Here is an 18,995-nt window from a genome sequence, read left to right as displayed (position 1 = left end):
TCCACTTCAGCAACATCCTGCCTTCAGCAAAAATTATTGCCAGACACTAGCAAGTCTTCAGTGTTGAACATTAACTTTCATAGACAGATAATCCCAAGGCTGTTTTCTGTAAAATGCACGCACCAACATATTTATGCACACCCATTAAATGCGGGAATTTCAAGCGATCAGCCTACACTTATTACAACTGAACATATCTAAAACTATTTTAAGCTGGTCTCTAAAAACAAAATGAATAACAGTAAACAGCTAAAATATTCTTACATCTATCTATTATGCCCAGAACACATTTGCTTAAATGAAGTTCTGGTTTGCTTCCAGAAAATGCTGGACCACCAGCAGCAATGGCTATCAGAGCTATGGAGCAATCAGAATGCTTGCGGTGGGTCTTTAGAATTCACTTTTTAATGTACTGAAGAGCTTCAGCTAAGCAAGGGAAAGATAACATAAATGTGGGGGCAAAGGAATGTTCTAAAACCTTCCGTGACATCTTAAACTGATGAGCTTTCACTGTACTAGTTGGGATTCAAGCTACTGTGCTCTGCACCAAATACAGCCTTCATATTTTCAAGGAATTATCCTCTAAACTATCAGATTTTTTTAAAATGACAAGGATAAGGGAGATATCTGTCCGAAGCTAGTCACGTTACAGACACTAGCCAATTGATGGCATGGCTGCAGCATTCTTGAATGGTAAAGAAAAGAGAGCTAAGGCACAAACCACACTGCTTTTTCTCATGAAAAAACACTGTCATTGTGTACCAAGAAACCAAGATTTGTCTACAACAGACACACCAGCTGGGGAAATAAATATCTGGACCTCATCAAAAGGGAGAAAATGTGCAGATCTATTACACGCCGAAGAAATAATCTGGAATGGCCCATGAATTGTCCTCGCACCAGCTTTCCTCCCTGCCAGCTTCCTACCTATTCCCTGTCAACAACTTTGCTGCTCACTTAGAAGGCAGCCTCCCGACACACAACTGGAATCAATCCCAGCCTAGCTGGCTGATAGTTACACAGGAAACCATCTGTGACCCCTCCCACACTCTTCTAATGTCACAACCTCATTTAGTCATAATGGTCACAGCTTCCAACAACAAAATTAAAGGCCAAGGCCAACTCAAAGCCACTCCATAAACACTCCCAATTATCAGTTCTCAGCGTTAACTGCAAAATTAAGCATGCAGAATTGATCATATGACAAGCCTGGCCATAATTCACCACTGTGTTCACACGTTTCAATGCTAAATAAAGTCTACCAGACAAACCATGACTGTGATGGACCAGACTGAAACAGAAACAAGAACCGTACATAAGCAACTGCAGTGGAGCAAAATCTGTTGAAACCTCTATGATTTCAGAACAACAATGCCCTCCACTTCCATTTAGCAGTCTGAGAAAGAGCCTTTAATACTGCTTGTTTCAGCAAAGTGGATTATTGTTTGCAAGGCATCCAAGTATTAAATCTCCCTCATCAAACCCACCTCTTCAAGCAAGGTCTTTGGTTAAAACCCTTAATCCTTATTCCCTACTGTAACCAAGTTACACCATTTCCTCCTGTGACTTTGGTTTTTTCATTCCCTCGCTCTGCTGTTTTCCCATTCTCTATTTTAGACCAGGATTTCTCTACAGTGGTTAAAAGCAGGTGGACTGCAATCTGGAGAACCAGGTTTGATTCCCACTTCTTCACATGAGCAGTGGACTCTTATATGGTGAACTGGATTTGTTTCCCTGCTCCTACACATTAAGCCTGCTGGGTGACCTTGGGCTAGTCACAGTGGTCTCAGAACTCTCTTAGCCTCACCTATGTCACAAGGTGTCTGTTGTGAGGAGAAGAAGGGAAGGAGTTTGCAAGCCACTTTGACACTCCTCACATGAGAGAAAGGCGGGGTATAAATCCAAACTCTTCTTCTTCTATTTAAACTCTAAACTGATGTCAATTTGCATAAATAAACAGGAACAAAAGCTGATTCAAGACCTCACATCTTATAAACCAACATAACTGCTTTTGGGTATCGTGATCATAATCGGAAGTAAGTAAGAATGAAAGACAGAAAGAACTAAAGACAGAATTTTTTAAAAAAACCAAACTTTAAATTTCAGTTTAATTATTCATAATCCCCTCTTCACAAATTGTCTCATTTCGCTGACTATAGGAAGGAGTGCTGCTTTGGTCTGACCGATAGCATGCAGCATGAACGAGATTGAATACTGGTTTTTCCATTTGTTTTACAACATCCAAGAACAATTACAGACCCTTGTTTATTCTTGCAACATATGCCATTGTCCTCTTTAAAGAAGAAGGAAATATACTGCAGAAATTTGTGAAAGTGCCTGGAATCTCCTGGATCAAAGACTGAGAAAAGGAGTTAACAGGCAGGTTGTTAAACCAGTTTCTCATACTTAACATTGTAAACCTAAACACTTTTATACCCTTCTAGACCTTCAATAGAGTCAGAAGTGTGAAGGATTATACGATTAGTGACTCATAGAAAATACTTCTGCTCCAAAGAAAGTTACAGTATTATTCTTCCTACCTGTGGAAGATACATCAGTTACTTTAGTCATAGCTGCACTTCAAGCAAGCTTTCAAACACTCCATCCGCTATCGCAACCAAGAATTACCCTCTGCGACCCAGGCTGAGAAACTTTAAAAAAATGCCGAGTTACCCTGTTTCCCTGAATATAAGACATCCCCAGAAAATAAGACGTTGTAGAGGTTTTGCTGAAGTGCGAAATATAAGGCATCCCCCGAAAGTAAGACGTAGCAAAGTTTTTGTTTGGAGGTATGCCCAACGAACAGAACACAGAAAAATAAATATTTGCCATTATGGTTACCAACTGTGGCTTGGGAAATTCCTGGAGATTTGCAGAGTTTGGGAGGAGTCCAGAGATCAGCTCCAATACTAAGAGAAATCCACCCTCCACCTGGAGGTTGGCAATCCTATTTGCAAAAATAATTACCGTCTATACTCGCGTATTAAGTCAACTTTTTCAGCACATTTTTTGTGCCGAAAAAGCCCTCCTCGACTTATATGCAAGCCACCCACCGACGTCCGATGCCACACCGACGCCTGTTGTCCCCCTCACTCACCCACTTATCTTTTCCTTTCCCGGTAGGCTGAGCTTGGCTTCAGGGAAGCTGCCGCTCGGGCAGGGTGTCTCTATGATTTTCTTAAAAGGGCAAAGCTCTAACGATTCCTTAAGCAACCCTAGACTTACACATGAGTCAATAAGTTTTCCCAGTTTTGGTGCTAAAATTAGGTGCCTCGACTTATACACGAGTCGACTTATACACGAGTATATACGATACAAGCTAGACTTCAGCAATCTTTCTTGTGGTCTCCCATTACAACAGGGCTTTGACAGCGTGGGTTTCCCTACCCCCAGTAGCCATTTCCCCTTCACCATCTGGAGGCTTTTCAAAGTAGTTTTATTGGGAAAGAATCTGTGACTGGCACAATATACCATTATATAGCTTTCAATTGATTATTTTGGGGGGGAAGAAACTTCCCAGTGGAAGGAGGCTGGTAGTCCCTGCAGGAGACTGTGTCATGGAAAATGATTCCAATGTGGGCAGAACGAGGAAACTCTGGGCTTTTTGGTCCACATAAATGCCACCCAAGCTTTGCTGTGATCTGTCCAAAATACTGTTAGAAAAACAAGTTCTGGAAAGAATGAAGAAATGCCAGAAAAAACTGAGGGTGTGCACAAAAAGGCCATGATGCTGGGGAGAAGTATTTTTTAAAAGTTTCACAACAGCATCCAAGCAAGAGCACACAACTCATGTGTAATATCCCTACAGAACTCAGTGAGTAAAAAAAAAAATAATTCCTCCAGTCCAGCAGTAGAAATCTGCTTCTCATTCCAACATTTATTGAAACATGAGCAAATGCAGCTGCTCCTAAATGCACTAGATATACTTTGCTTTCTGCCCCAAGATCTCCCATTCTGAACAAAATTTTAATCCATTCTGCAGAAGTCTCACATTCACCCTGCCAGTATGGCACATCCCTTAAGATGTCCACAAAAACTACATGCCTACAAAACATTTTTTTAGTCTTTGGTACAGACATAAATTTAAAAGCTATTGGCAGGTAGTGCGTGGTAGAATCCTCAGTCCTAAGAGAAGTCTAAAAATCCAAGAAGAGTTCTAATTTAATAAAAAGAAAGGGGAGTGAAACCTACAAGATTCTTTCATAGCAGCTTGCCTAGATCTCATCTACACAAAACCATAAGTAAAAACTGCTTTGGAGATTTTCCAGATTCTGGCATTCTGGAATAATAATAAAACATGGAATAGACTTCTAAATATTATACCACCATGTACTGTTGTGCTAAGTCCAGATGTTGTTGCTCCCCCTCCTTTACCTGGCAAAGCCTAAGAGAAACTGGTCCTTACAGGCAAGAACGTTAGTAAGGGGGGGGGGGGTGTTTCTCAGGTTCAAAAAAAACCCCATTACATGTCTGAAGTTCCGCCCCCCTTTGTGGTTTTTTAAAAATTGTTACTTTTTGGGTTTTGGTCTGCAGGGGGCGCAGTTTTTAGGCTAGCATAGGGGTCGGGAACCTTTTCCACTCAAAGAGCCATTTGGTTCTCTCGCCACTCCCCCGCCCACTTGCCGCCCGCTTGCTTGCCCCCCCCCCGCCCCCCTGCTTGCTTGCCCGCCCGCCCGCTCGCTCCCCCGCCCACTCGCTCACCCCCGCTCCCACTTGCTGCCCCCCCGCTCACTAGCCCGCCCACCCCCCACTCGCTCCCCCGCCCACTCGCTCGCCCGCTTACCTGCTTGCCTTGCTGCCTTTAATTTCTGCCCGGGCTTGCCCAGGAAGGGTCAGCCATGTCGCTTGCGGCTCGCGAGCCGCGGGTTCCCGACCCCTGGGCTAGCAGCACCAAAATTGCAGGGATTTGTTGGAAGACTCTCCTGATGATACCACCCAGGTTTGGTGAGATTTGATTCAGGGGGTTCAAAATTATGGACTCCCAAAGGGGGTGCCCCATCCCCCATTGTTTCCAATGGGAGATAATAGGAGATGGGGGCTACACCTTTGAGGGTCCATAACTTTGGATCCCTTGAACCAAACTTCACCAAACCTGGGTGGTATCATCAGGGGAGTCTCCTAAAGACATCCGGAAAGTTTGGTGCTGCTAGCTTAACAATTGTACCCCTGACAGCAGGCACCCCTCCCAAATTTCCCCAGATTTTCCTTTTAAATCCCCCCACCCTTTGGCATGGATTTAAAGGGAGAATCTGAGGTCCCCAGTTTAAACATTGAAAGTGATGCTGTTTCAGGATGGGGGATAATCCACTCCAAAACAGCATCACTTTCAACGTTTTTTTAACTGGGAACCCCCGATTCTCCCTTTAAGGGTGGTTTAAAAAAAGAATCTGGGTCCCCTAGTTTAAACACCAATGAAAGTGATGCTGTTTGGGAGTGGATTCCAGCATCACAGTGGCTGCTCATGGGGGGGGGGGGGACACGCAAAATTCAGATTTTGCACTGGGCTCCATTTTCCCTAGCTACTGCCCAGCGGGAGGGCAGAAGGGACTACCGGCTGCCGGCTGGGAGCCCTGCCGGGGGGGGGGGGCAGGGAGTCTGCTGTCCCTGGTCTCGGAGAGCTGCTTTTATAAGCACTGAAGCCGGGGGTGGGGCTTGAGGAGGCCTGGTCATGCCCCCAAGGGTGGGTGGGGGCGTGGTCCCGAACCCCAACCCACCTCAATTAAAAATCTACGTCACTGCTTACAGGGGTCAAAGGGCTGGATTGCTGCTGGGCACCCCTTTCATCTGAAAATGGGTAGACACATATTTCCATGGAACGGACAATGGAACAGGGAAATAGAGTTTCTACGATCCTGCACCTTATTGTGCTTCAGATGACACACTCGGACAGAGCATGGAACAGGTATGTTCTTTCTCCCTCTGGAACTCTCAGAAGTCCACTTTACAGGTTCAGATCTCAGGCCACTGTGGAGAGAAGGAAGGGTAGAAAGGCCACTCACGCTTTTCATCCTGGGAAAAGTTGAAGGTTGGGTATCAGGATCTCCTCCACTGGAGCAAGTACAGAAACATGTTTAGAGAGACAAGCTAAATGGACCCCAGTGTCACCTGTACTCATAAGCACATAAGTACTATTTAAGATGAAGTTACTTGGTAAGGCTACTATTCTGAAATCAGCAGAATCCAAGAGTTTTGTTCAATCCTATCATATTCAAAATCAGTTTGAAACAAGCGGGGAATTGCATGCTTCCCTTCCCTGGCAAGATTGCTTGGGAGGCCAGCCACTTACTTTTATCTATGATAGTGTATTTGCAATATTAATTTTTAGAGAAGTAGGATTCCAAGACATGATCAACCATCTTACTAAATTGTGGACAGAGTATAAAACTTAAAGCGTTAATATATCATTCTAGGAAGTTAAACTGAATCCAAACTGCCCCAAAGATGATTCAGGGTGGTCTTCCCAAGTGAATTGGTACAGAATGCAAACTCAAAATCACTTGGTTGCCTTAAACTTTGTGGTCAGCTGCAGTTCACAGAGGCACCCATCTCTAGAGATTCAGTGGCCAAAGTATCTGCTCAACTTAGAGAAAGATCTGTTCAATTTAAATTAATTAGGGGAAAAAACAAGCTCTTTACGTGTGACAACGTGTAAGCCTCCATTAGACTCTACTGCTAATATGAATTCCACAGTAACCCACCAAGTCTACATTTACAAAATCTACTAGGGTAACCATATAAGATTGCCAACGAGCCAAAGATAGTCCCCTGTGCAAGCACCACTCCAGGTCATTAACAACCCATGGGGTTACATCACATCATGATATTTACTGGGCAGACTATATTTACATGGTTGGTTTGCCATTGCCTTCTCCAGTCATCTGGACTTTACCCCTAGCAAGCTGGGTACTCATTTTACCGATCTCAGAAGGATGGACAGTTGAGTCAGTCTTGAGCCGGCTACCTGAACCTGACTTCCATTGGGATCAAACTCAGGTCATGAGCAGAGCTTGGACTGCAGTTCTGTAGCGTAACACTCTGCACCATGGGGCTCCCTCAAGATTGCTTGAGAGATTGCTAACTACAGGAGAGGCAATTCCTGGAAATGTGGTGCTGGACCTCAGCATGCCATACAGCCCACCTTCCAAAACACTCATTTTCTCCTGGGGAGCTGATCTCAAGTTCAGCTGGAATTCTGGGAACTCTCCAGACTCCACATGAAGGATGGCAACTGCGCAGCCACGTGGCATTGATGTGATCAGGAAATATGGACAGTATAAGCTGCCGACAATCTTCACGCAAAGGTAAAGTTTCTCACCAACACAAATATCAGGAGCACAGATCAGACCATCACCAGCTACCTTGCTCACAACATAACCCAATACTGATATCAAAGGGCTCAGTCTGGAGCAAGTGTGCAAAGAACTGTGCCAAACCTCAGACTAAATTACCTCTTACACAATAATTATATTAAATTGTGCAATAGAATCCCTTTAACTAAGCAAAAGCACAATTTCATTTGGATATATTTAGCTAAAAGATAAATTCACATACTGAAACTTTTTGTTTACTTAGCAGGCAAAAATCAATATTAAAAGAGAGAGATGACTGATACCGTTCCAATTCCATGGCAAAAGAGTCAATATTAAATACATAGTTTGGAATAACAGTGGCTCATTTCAGTGGAGCAGCTGCTCTGGACACTGCCATCTTTAAAAATTAAATACACCATTTGCTATCTCATGCTGCAACACCAAACATAACTGGAATGATTAAGGCCAAGCTGGAGACCAGTTTAATAAAAACAATGGGCACAACTCACAAATAAATGACAAGTCACACCACTAACATCACCACCACTTCCTTTCCTGCTGTTGTTAGGAAGACAATAATGGGGGGGGGGGAGAGAATGCAGTAGAGGGGAGAGAAAAAGGCCCCTTCCACACATGCAGAATAATGCACTTTCAATCCACTTTCAATGAACTTTGCAGCTGAATTTTACTGCGCAGAATACCAAAATCCACTTGCAAACAATTGTGAAAGTGGACTGAAAGTGCATTATTCTGCATGTGCAGAAGGGAAAGATCACCCATTAAAAAGTCAGATGGGGTGTTCCCATGTTGCAGGTGAATGTTAAAGGGGAGGGGACCCCAGTCTGAAAAATGCTGCTCTACATTCTCCGGCAATGAGATCAAGATTGTTCATTCAAGGGACCTCAAGCAAATATTATTCTAGAATTGACATATGACATTTCAACAGTTGTGTGCCGAACAAGGTATGAACATTTGCAGCTGTTAAGGGGAAAGTCCACCAGCCAAATTCTGTACAGCAGTAATAGATAGTAGATACTAGTTGAAAATCTATTTTCTTACTCTATGAACTAGTCAAATTCGGATTAATGCATAATATTTGTTACCTGTTGCACCATCTGGCATTTGTTCATACCATTTGTGTTGTTAAAGAGGTGACAATTTAACAGAAACTCATTTGCTTTGTACGGTCTGAAACACTGAACTGGGGATTTATTACATTAGGAGCTTTTACAAACATATGAAACCCAATCCCTTCCACAAACAAGCATCTGTGTTATATTATCTGAACTGTAAAAAGGGAGCTTACTTAAAGCAATACAAAAGTTTTAAAAATTAACAATTGGCATGCATCTCATAGCAGGATAAATGATTTTAGAAATGTGCATAGTACGGACTAGGGCTCATATAACAAGATTACCTTTTTTTTAGTAAACGAAGCAAAGGTAGGGATACCTTATTTCCAATTTCTATCCCAGGCAGATTGGCAACACAATCCAGAGAGGGGACCGAAAGTGGATCTGGAAGTAGCGCTGACTCACAGTGACATGTTTGTTCACTCCGTCAGCGTAGGTGGCACCTACACCAGCAAGGAGGGCAAACAGGACAGTTGGAGGGTGCCAAGATGATGCTTGAAGATGCTGCCTGCCCCAGAACCACACCGGCGTAACTGTGGATGCCAGCACAGCTGGGAGTTAGGGGCATTCCCAAGGGTAAGGCCAACCTTAGTGGCCTTTCACTGAGCTTTCAGTGTGCCCCTTTCACTGTGCCCCTGGCACAGAAGTCCATTTTTGCTTATGGGGGATTCTCTACTGGTTGGGGGTTTTTCTCATTTTCACTGCCTTCCTGTGCTACCTGGATCCTCTCTGGAGCGGTGTGATGGCAGTGCCATCCCACGCTGCCGCCCTCTGGATTAGGCTGTTAGAGAAATCATGTATACTACTAGAGCAACACACGTAGAGATATGAATATAAAATAAGCCTTATCAGGGAAAAAACTGACAGTGTTTCTGCAAAGTAAAGTAACTTCTTTTTAAAAATCCGCTTGCAAAGGCTCCAAAGAAATTTAGCAGTCGTACAAAATAATTTTCACAGTAATTGGTGAAGAGAAGAACAGCTTTCACAAGCAATATACAATATTCTTTCTGCATATGCATACATACAGAGATCTGCATAACTGAATTTATTTATTCAGAAATGACCTAGAATTGGTATAAACAGAGAGGTAAGCAGAAGAATCAACTTATTATGAAAAGCAAAAGCACTGGTTGAGTTGGTAGAAAAATGGCACAAGAGCTCATGCAACAAAAGTATACTGGGATTTATAAAAATCTAGTTTCACTTGGTGATTAATGAGATCTAATGTTGTAACTACCCAGCAAAAGGATAAAAGAATCACAGAACTGCAGTAGAAATCTCACTGGAACTATCAGGACACTGTGCTAAAGGGAGAAGCAGAAACACACTCCATGTTAATTTTTAACCAAGAAGAATTGAGAAGAAGACATGTGTTCCGATGATGTTCAATAAAACTGTGGAATGTGGGTATGCCCATGCTTACAATTTGGTAGAAATTGTCATCACCTTGTATTAAAAGCACAGACTAGGAACACAAGGAAACGTGTTTACTTTGAAGCCCAACATATTACACCTAGCTGTTTCAAAGTACTCCTATCTAAGACTAAAGCTTTCTTCCACCAACTGGCTGCAATAAGGAAACGCTGACGAAGTGACCACAAACTCTTAACAAGAAGAGAACGCCCGGTTGGATCAGCAACTAGTTGGTCTGGAGGCTAACTTGCCCCTCTCAGAGGAACAGCCTCCCTCCCCGCATATTACCAAACCAGTAATCAGACAGGTGTGGCAGCAGTGATGAGGAAAGGGACTTTGCTGAAAGGCCAAATTGAAGCAAAGGTCTTGGGCAGCTTCTACCTCATTTTCTCAAAATAGTTCTGCAGGGGGGGAAAGTGACTACCCATGGGAGAGAAGAGAAAGACTTACGGAACAAACAACTCTGCCAGTTATTCAAATTGGCTGTTTAAAAATACTTGGCATCTTTTACCAGGTTATCTTTAGAAAAACAGAACTTCAGCTCTGATAAGCAAAAAAAAAAAAAGAGCAATCAGCATTATATTCTTCCACACAATGCTTCAAAAACATGGCTCACTCAACTCTTCCCCAGTTGCTAGGTCCACCAGCAGTCCCCTTAAAGTCAGAGCAACTTTGCAGAGGTCAGTTGCTCATACTGTAAATAACAGTAACAGCTGAAACTGCACAAACAAACAAAATCAAAAGAAAACCAAGATGCTGTCAAACCACAACTCTGACCTGGGCAGCCCAGGCTAGCTGGATCTTGTCACATCTTGAAAGCTAAGCAGGGTCAGCCCTGGTTAGTACTTGAATGGGAGACAACCAAGGAAATTTGGGGTTGCTACACAGAGGCAGGCAAAGGAAAAACACATTTGGGTTGCTATTAGTCAACTGTGACTTGATGGCACTTTCCACCACAATCGAACAGCAAAGCTTTAAATATAAAGTTTGCAACACACACACAGTTTCACTACATAAGTATTAAACAGGGGACAATATTAGATATCAGAACTGTGAAATGCACATGCAAGAATGATTAACAGGCTGTCTACAGGGAAAATGAGTAGCCAATAAAAATTGTGTAACATGTTTAGAACTTACTTCTGTTTTATTTGCAATTAAAGATATAACTTAAATAAGCCAACTATTATGTTCAGTCAGAATGTTTCTCAGTGCGTTGAAAAAAAGTTACCTGATTCTATTTGGGTAAATTAGGTTAAAATGGCTGGTCTACCATCACCTAAAAATGCACCTGAAAGTAATTTAAATGAAGTGACATTTACCAAGTCAGGGACTGGTGTATCTGACAGTATCATCTCACAGAAGGAGGATCATGAGATGTGGGAAGCAAAGAATGGAATCCGTGCTACCACACGCACTTTCCCTGACTTGGTGAACAGGTATAGCTACTATTTCCCCATTCCATAGTCAAAGCAGACCATCACAAATTACAGCGCCTATCTCAACCAAAAAGTTATATTGATCAAGTGGGAATAAAACCCTGCTTCTCATGTACAGTCAACCCAAATGTGAAAGCAGTGGTTAGCTAAGGTTGTGTACCCTTAGAAAAGGCATGTTATCTCAATTCTCACAGAATACCGTAACTATTCTCTTGAGTTCTCCCCCACCAAGGTGTTCCGTAATCTCTGCTGTTCATGCAATGCAGGAGTGAGGAAAGTCCACTTACCCTCCAGATCTTTAAAACAGTTCAGGTAATAAAAGACGTATGAATCAGTACATGACTCGAGGACAAAAATTAAGCAGAAGTCCAGCAACTTTTTAAAGACTCAACAAAATTTATTCCAGCATCTTTCTTGAGTCAGAGCTCACTTGCCCCAAGGCAAGACTGAGGTAGGTATACAAAATCCATACAAGTGTTTCAGATTGCCCTTACAGATAGCACTCATAATGCTACCACTAAGAACAGCATGCACATTGTGGCCTCCAGCCTTTGTTGAACTGATCACACGGGCACCAACCATGTACAAGAGCCAACAATCAATATGCATCAGGAATCCTACAGGAGTGGAAATCAAGGCATGACAACAAGGTGCCCAAATCTTGACCCTGTCCATCACAGAGGCAGCTTTACTGACCTAATGACCAGCCACTTGGCTGATAGTTCTGGGAACCTAGAGTCCCTGAAAGAAAAGACATCTATAGTCATGAACACTTTCTGGAAGTAGCAATCATTGTAGCCTGAAAAAAACTATGATCTGGGGCACTGATTCAGCTGAAGGGAGAAGCTTCCACAAGATTGGCAGGCCACGAGGTTGCCTTTGCATGAAAAAAGGTCAAGAAACTGGGAAAGGAAAGAAATAAGCTCTATGTGCCAAGAGCGTAAAGTGGTGTAGCGAAGGGGAACAGGATAAAATAATGGGAGTGGGTCAGCCAGGAGGACTGCGGTGCACTCCTGTCCCCTGCCTCCAGAGGGTGGTAGAGAGCGCGGAAGAACCCCCCAGCCGTTGCGCCCTTACCTGCTCTGCCAGCCCTGCAGCAGGTTGGTGTATTTGCTCAGGGCCCCCTCCAGCACCGATTCCGACCTCCGGATGGGCGTCAGGCTCCCTCCGCCGCCCGCACCCGGACTGGCCGCTGCTGAACTGGGGCTGCTGCTGCTGCCTCCATCCGGCCTTCCAGCAGCACCCCCTGCCGCTGCTGCCTGGCGGCCCGACAGCCCCCGGCCGGCCGAGGAGCAAGGCGAGGAGCCGGCCGAAGTGGGGCGGCTGCTGCTGCGGCTGCTGCTGTTACTGCCTCCGCCCGGGGCTGCCGCCGCTCCTTCGGGGCCGCCCTGCGCCGTCGCCGCGGCCGCTGCCTTCTCCATGGAGCACGCGGGGAGGGACTGGAGCCGCTCCGGCCTCGGCTGCAGAGGGGGGCCGCCGGCCGGCTGGCCAATGCCCGACTCATACGCGGGGCGAGCGGGGAGATGAAGGCACGGCCAGGCGAGGGACCCGCCGCCGCCGCCTGCTGCTGGGTGGGAGGGGGTAGAGGCGGCGCCGGAGCTTTGTGCCCGGACGGGGAGAGACCCGCCCCGACCCCTCTCCAAGCGCGGCCTCTCCCGCCAGGCGCAGCTGCGAATGCCGCCTCGGCGCTCCAGAGAGCCAGGGAGGGAGGGAGACTCCCACCACGCAGAGGCGGAGGAGGAGGAGGCGGCAACCCAAGTCCTACCACGGCTCTCCTCCAGCCGCGCAAGCCAAAGCTGGCTCGTGTCCCTACGCCATTTGCGTGCGCAAGCCGCGGCAGGCTGCTCACCCCGGGATATGCAGCAGCCCGAGCGAGTCCCAGGGCTGTCAGAAGCAAGCTCTTCCTTATAGGACTTCTCGGTGTATGGGACCGAGCCAGGGACCTCTTGAGGGTTCTGCCCTTTTGAATGGGAGGGGTGTCAGCAGTGGTGGGATCCAAAAATTTTAATAACAGGTTCCGATGGTGGTGGGGTTCAAACAGTGGCGCCGCCGCACACATGCACTTCCAGTCCCTATTGGGCAGGGAGGCTGCTTTAGTAACCCCTTCTGGGCACTCAGAAAAAATTAGTAACCACTTCTAAAGAAGTGGTGAGAACTGGTTGGATCCCACCTCTGGACCGTGTCAATAGGGTTACTAGTAGCGCCGTTTGACCCTGTGCATGCTTACATGGGAAAGAGCCCAGCTGAGTTCTGGAGACCTTGCGGGGTCCTCCTGTGTGCGCTCGCCCGAGGAATTAAGGACACGGAATCCACATGTCGGCATGGGTATTGCGTGTTTGTTTGTTTGTTTGTTTGTTTGTTTGTTTGTTTGTTTGTTTGTTTGTTTGTTTGTTTGTATCCCACCCTGTACCCACAGGGCTTAGGGTGGGTCACAATATAAAATGATAAAATAAGTGATAAAATTATTTAGCGATAATTCCCAACTGGACTGGCTTGTGCACGCGTGCATGATAATCTGTTGGAAAATGATCACTCTAATGGATCACAAAAAAAGCAGTGAAATGTTCATAGGACATGCAGCCTGAGTTTATGCATGTCTGCTGGGGAGTAAATTCAAGGAAACTTGTACCTGAGTAAGCAATACACGGTGGTAACCAAAATGTATTGTTTTAGGCTATTGGTTTGTTTGGAAATTTTGGCCCCAGGCCTTCTGTAAGTTCAGGATGGCTTATGCACATCGTTTAAAACAGGGTTGTTAAACACTTCCAGACTTAGGAATCCCTGAACTGCAAACACAGGAAGTCATGAGACAGGAATAAGGTGGATAGAATTATGAACTCAGCAGTGTGAAAGACCCTGGGCAGTGGATCAAGAGATGGAAACAAGCTGAGCAACAATACTAGCACATACATCATAGTGAAGCACCAGCCATGGCTCAGAGCCCATGGAGAAATCCTGCCTGTCAAGACCGACTATGCAACCAAATGAGTCCTGATTATTGCCCCGTTGCATGATGGAGGGAGGAATGTTTCTATCCTCCCCCAGAAGGACTTTGGTAAGAGGCCCACCAGCCAGAATCACGGCATTTTATGATTTTATATAAACTGTATTTTATCTGAGTTGTTAGCTGCTCTAAGCCTGCTCCAGCGGGAAGAACAGGATATGAAAAATAATAACTCAGGCACAGTGGCTGCCTGCTTCCCTCAGCCAATCCTTCCCTGACCAGTCCTATCAGTGATCACCCCACAGCTGGTCAAGGGCTAATAGGCATGTCAGATGTCAGACTGGGGCAAGCCCAGACAGACAGCACCTCACTCTGTTGCAGCCCACTCAAGTTCCTGATGACTGTACCATTCCCAATCCACCCATGCTGTCTGCCACTGAGTGGCCTCTTCTGCTGTTCCCACCAGCCTGTCTGCTAAAAACTGTAGTGACTTTGCGTAGAATTGCATAGAATTTTAGTGTCCTGATTGGTGTTCTAGGTGCTGGACAGAATTTTAGTGTCCTGATTGGTGTTTTAGGTGCTGGACAGAATTTTAGTGTCCTGATTGGTGTTCTAGGTGCTGGACAGATGAGACCAATGTTTTGGAACATTGACGCTTCAAGGGCAACCTCATTTCAAGCAGGTTGCAACAATCCACTCTCAACATTAGAGAGGCAGGAGCCGTTGGGCTCAGGCCAGGAAGACAGGACAGCTTTTGAAATAAGTGCAGATGGTGAAAAATCATTCCCAGCAACAACTCCAAGCTGACCATCTAATACAAGGCATACACCAAGCAGAAGTGCTATAGCTCTTTGCCTAATCAGAAAAGGACATGTGTGTCCGTCCCCGGAAGATTATCTGCTTTCCCAACTAGCATCACATCTGGCTTGTCTGGATTCAGTTTCATCATATTGATGACCCCCAGACTGAAAGTTATAGATGATCTCAGTTAATGACTTACCATAGATTTCTTGATGCATAAGAATGATCCCACTAAATTCTATTGAGCTTTCTTCAAATAAACATAATGCCAGTGGATTTGGCTCCTACAGCCAATATACTTGTTAAAAACATCCTTGGCAGCCATTGCGGCAGATGCGAGATGATTTTAAGAATGCTTGTAATTCAGAGTTGGGTACATAATGCAAATATCTGCACCAACAGATATAAACAGAGTATAATTAACAGGGAGTTTGTGCTTTACTATAGACCGTAAACACTGTCGAAAACAGCATGGTAATCCATTGCAGTGTTGGGAGGCATTTGGGGCTGGCATATGCCTCATCTCCATGGTTCCATCTGTCTCATAATTCACTAGAACATGGACTGGGGAAAAGGCAAACCTATCAATTTTTAAAGCTAGTGTTAAGAAAGAGGAATTCATATGATTTTCACATCCAATGCATTCATTGTCCCATGCATCTATGAGAATCCTTGTAAACCTGTCTGGAGAGCAAACTGAGTCACCAATTTGTGTTTAGTGATGTCTTTAGCATTCTCATGAAAAAGAAAAAAACTACTTGATGTAGCCCTGTCACATTTCTTCTGAAATAAACACCAATTGTACTGCATGTCGAGAAAGGTGTGAAAAGCTGTCACCTGGACCGCTGTAATGGACTCACTAGTAGCCTGATCCTTAGCATCACTTATCAGTGTTTCTGCTTGCAGCGCCTTTTTAAAATCTACTTTGCATTATACTTAAATTCTTAATGGATTGACCTATGAGTGTATAAATTGAAGCAGGGGGAAAGCCTGACCCTGCTAAAGTGAACAGAGTTTATTTCAAACTTCAAGTCCAACTGAGTCTGGATTCCCCCCTTGTTTTGGTTCCATCGTTCCCTATATAGATACTTACTATGACGAACAGACAGCAACTTAGGGGAAAGGAAATTCTACCCTCTTCACAGCTTTTATGATGTGTACGGTACCTGCACCAGAGATATGTGAGTATTATAGGCTGATTGTATACTGGTGCTCTACACCACAGCAAGGGTACGTTTCCTTCAGGGTAGAGTTTTAATTGAAGGTGCCCTCACACTTACGATAGCACTGGGAGCCCCGCAGTTCCTGGGAGCAGGCAAACCCCCATGCTTTCCCTGGCTTCAGGGTTTCCGTTGCTTCTGGTCTCCCCACCCCTGCCACTCCTCAAAGGTATTTCTGGGAGACAATGGTAAATGATTTTATAATACAATTCAAAACAGAGTTATGCTCTTCAGTGAGTTTAGAAGGGGTAACTCATTTTAGACTGGCACTATCAGGGTTACAATCACATTGTGCTTGCCAGTCTACAAATGTAAATGGCGTCAGCACTACAGATCAGCCTTTTGCTTAATATTTCTGACGTGCAAAGTGTGTTCTTTCTTCTCGCATGATTATCTTCACAACAGTGTTAGCATTAATTCCACCTTTCCTCCAAGGAACTCAGAGCAACATATTTCATTTTCCCTCCTTCCCATTCTCACAGAATCCTTTGAGGTAGAAGAAGAAGGGTTTGAATTTATACCCTGCTTTTCTCAACCATAAGGAGTCTCAAAGCAGCTTACAAATTCCTTTCCCCCCCTCTCCTCACAATAGACACCTTGTGAGGTAAGTGGGGTTGAGAGAGTTCTGAAGAACTGTGACTAGCCCAAGGTCACCCAGCAGCCTTCATGTGTAGAAACAGGGAAACAAACCCAGTTCACCAGATAAGAATCCGCTGCTTATGTGGAAGAGTGGGGAATCAACTGGGAATTGAACCTAGGTCTCCCAGGCCCTAGTTCAGCACTCGAACCACCACACCATGTTGATTCTTAAGGTGTCAGTCAATGTTATTTCTAATTTAAATACATGTAACTGAGACTGAGGCTCATTCCGCACATGCAGAATAATGCACTTTCAAACTGCTTTCAGTGCTCTTTGAAGCTGTGCGGAATAGCAAAATCCACTTACAAACAGTTGTGAAAGTGGTTTGAAAACGCATTATTTTGCGTGTGCGGAAGGGGCCTCTGAGACAGAATTATTAGTTCAAGACCCCACTGTTAACTATATTGTTTGAAGTGGGAATTGAGTCCAGATCTTTTAGGTATAACTCTACCACTCTCCCCAGGACAAAAGACTATCTTGCAACTGTGCAAATATAACACGAAATGTGACAGTTCTCAGTTAACATGACACAAATAATTAGAATCAAAGGTGACAGTTTGTCAAGCACTGAGTATGAACAATGTGATACTTGACTTACCTTGTATGTTCCAGCAATGCCTGTACTTCTGTGCTGTTTAAAAATATATTAACTCTATTCCTCAGCATTGTGATTCATTCTTAAATTTAGAAACATCTCACCTTTTAAAGCTGGCATTTATATACTACAGGCTATCCAAAATGTAAGCTGACACCGTGGGGGGATTATTTTGTGAGAAAGCCTTAAAAGGGAACAAAAATGTTAAAATGGACTACAAAAATAAACCAAAAGGGTTGATTGGTGTGTGTGATGTATCCATTATTATTAAACTGCAGACAAAATAGTGCCAGAATGTGGGTTTGCATTTAGTAACACAGCTGTCCATGTGTAATTCAAATCCAAACATAATGATGCACAATTCCAATGAATGCATATTGAGATGAGGGGGATACATTAAATTGAATGCAAACTAGAAGAGAAGTGAGTGCTGTCAATGTGGGCATTTTTGTTTTCCTCCTGTTTTACTTGGGTAAATATCCAGATGATCTCAGAGGTGGAGAAGAAACACAGAAGAAGAAAAATCCTGTGATCCTACACGCTATCATCATTATTATTATTTTACCAAATTTCTACCCTGCCTTTCTGCCCTCACGAGGACCACCAAGACAGCTAACAAATTAAAATATACATGATCAAAATAGCATTTTGAAAACCATTTCAATCAACTTCCTCCCCCCAAAAATCACATCATTAAAAAATTAAAACATAGCTAAAATGCATACTGACAGAGCAATGGGAGGGGAAGGTGGAGTTGCACCGTGACTAGGGAGGATACAACTGAGGGGCAGCTGAGGTTGCTCCTAATCTGTGCTGCAGCCAGCCTTGAGATGCCATTGAAAAAAGGCAGACAGCAGGAAAGGGACCATAACAAAGAAGCGCCAGTCTGGAGGGGGCAAAGCAGGGGCAGTGAGCAATAGGTTGGCAACATCCAGCAGGAGAGTGGAAGAACTGGGTAGGAGAAAAATGAAGCCAGCCCAGGGGTGGGAACGGCAGGATGAGGCAACAGAGGGGCTGCTCCCTGTGCCAGGAGGGTCAAGTCCCCAGAGTCTAATGCTCCCTCCATCTCACTCATGCAGGCATAGCCAATGCCTAGCCATAGCATTGCCATGCCCCCTGTGTCCACCACCCTATGACTTGGCTGCTTGTCAGATCCACCTCCTGCCAGCCCTGTACATCTGGCAGTGAAGGACGTGGTGGGCATCCCAGTACACCTCAAGGATCAGCACTCTGTCAGACAGCACCTTTCTGGACTGTTTCTAACTGGACAGGGCTGCTGTTCAGGGGACATACAAGGAGGTCAGCCACAATCTCTAGGTTGTCATGGGTAAGCCTCAAATTAATGGGGATTTGTCAGAAGAATGGCTATGCCAAGAGGATCCAGCCATGCCAGAACCCCAGCAGGTGGAGAACAAAAGGCAGATTGGCCAGGACTCTCAGGCTGGAGTGCCTGCAGAAGTACCTCCATCTCTCAGCTCTTAGCAATTAGGCTGGTAGTTC

General features: G+C 44.7%; 1 protein-coding gene across 3 annotated transcripts in view; it reads right to left on the bottom strand.

Moving 5' to 3' along the window:
- OSBPL10 (oxysterol binding protein like 10) overlaps positions 1–12,949 on the bottom strand; it is an 85,475-nt gene extending 72,526 nt beyond the window's left edge. For all 3 annotated transcript variants that reach the window (XM_048511069.1, XM_048511070.1, XM_048511072.1), the window contains exon 1: positions 12,373–12,949. In XM_048511069.1, coding sequence (XP_048367026.1) covers positions 12,373–12,716 — 344 coding nt within the window. In that variant the 5' untranslated portion in view covers positions 12,717–12,949. The remainder of the gene's footprint in view (positions 1–12,372) is intronic.
- Between the last annotated feature and the right edge of the window lie 6,046 nt (positions 12,950–18,995).

This window comes from Sphaerodactylus townsendi, linkage group LG11, assembly GCF_021028975.2.
Source record: "Sphaerodactylus townsendi isolate TG3544 linkage group LG11, MPM_Stown_v2.3, whole genome shotgun sequence".
Classification (NCBI taxonomy): domain Eukaryota; kingdom Metazoa; phylum Chordata; class Lepidosauria; order Squamata; family Sphaerodactylidae; genus Sphaerodactylus; species Sphaerodactylus townsendi.
The sequence above is the reverse complement of the archived record's forward strand: the minus strand, read 5'-3'. Positions and strand labels throughout refer to the sequence as shown.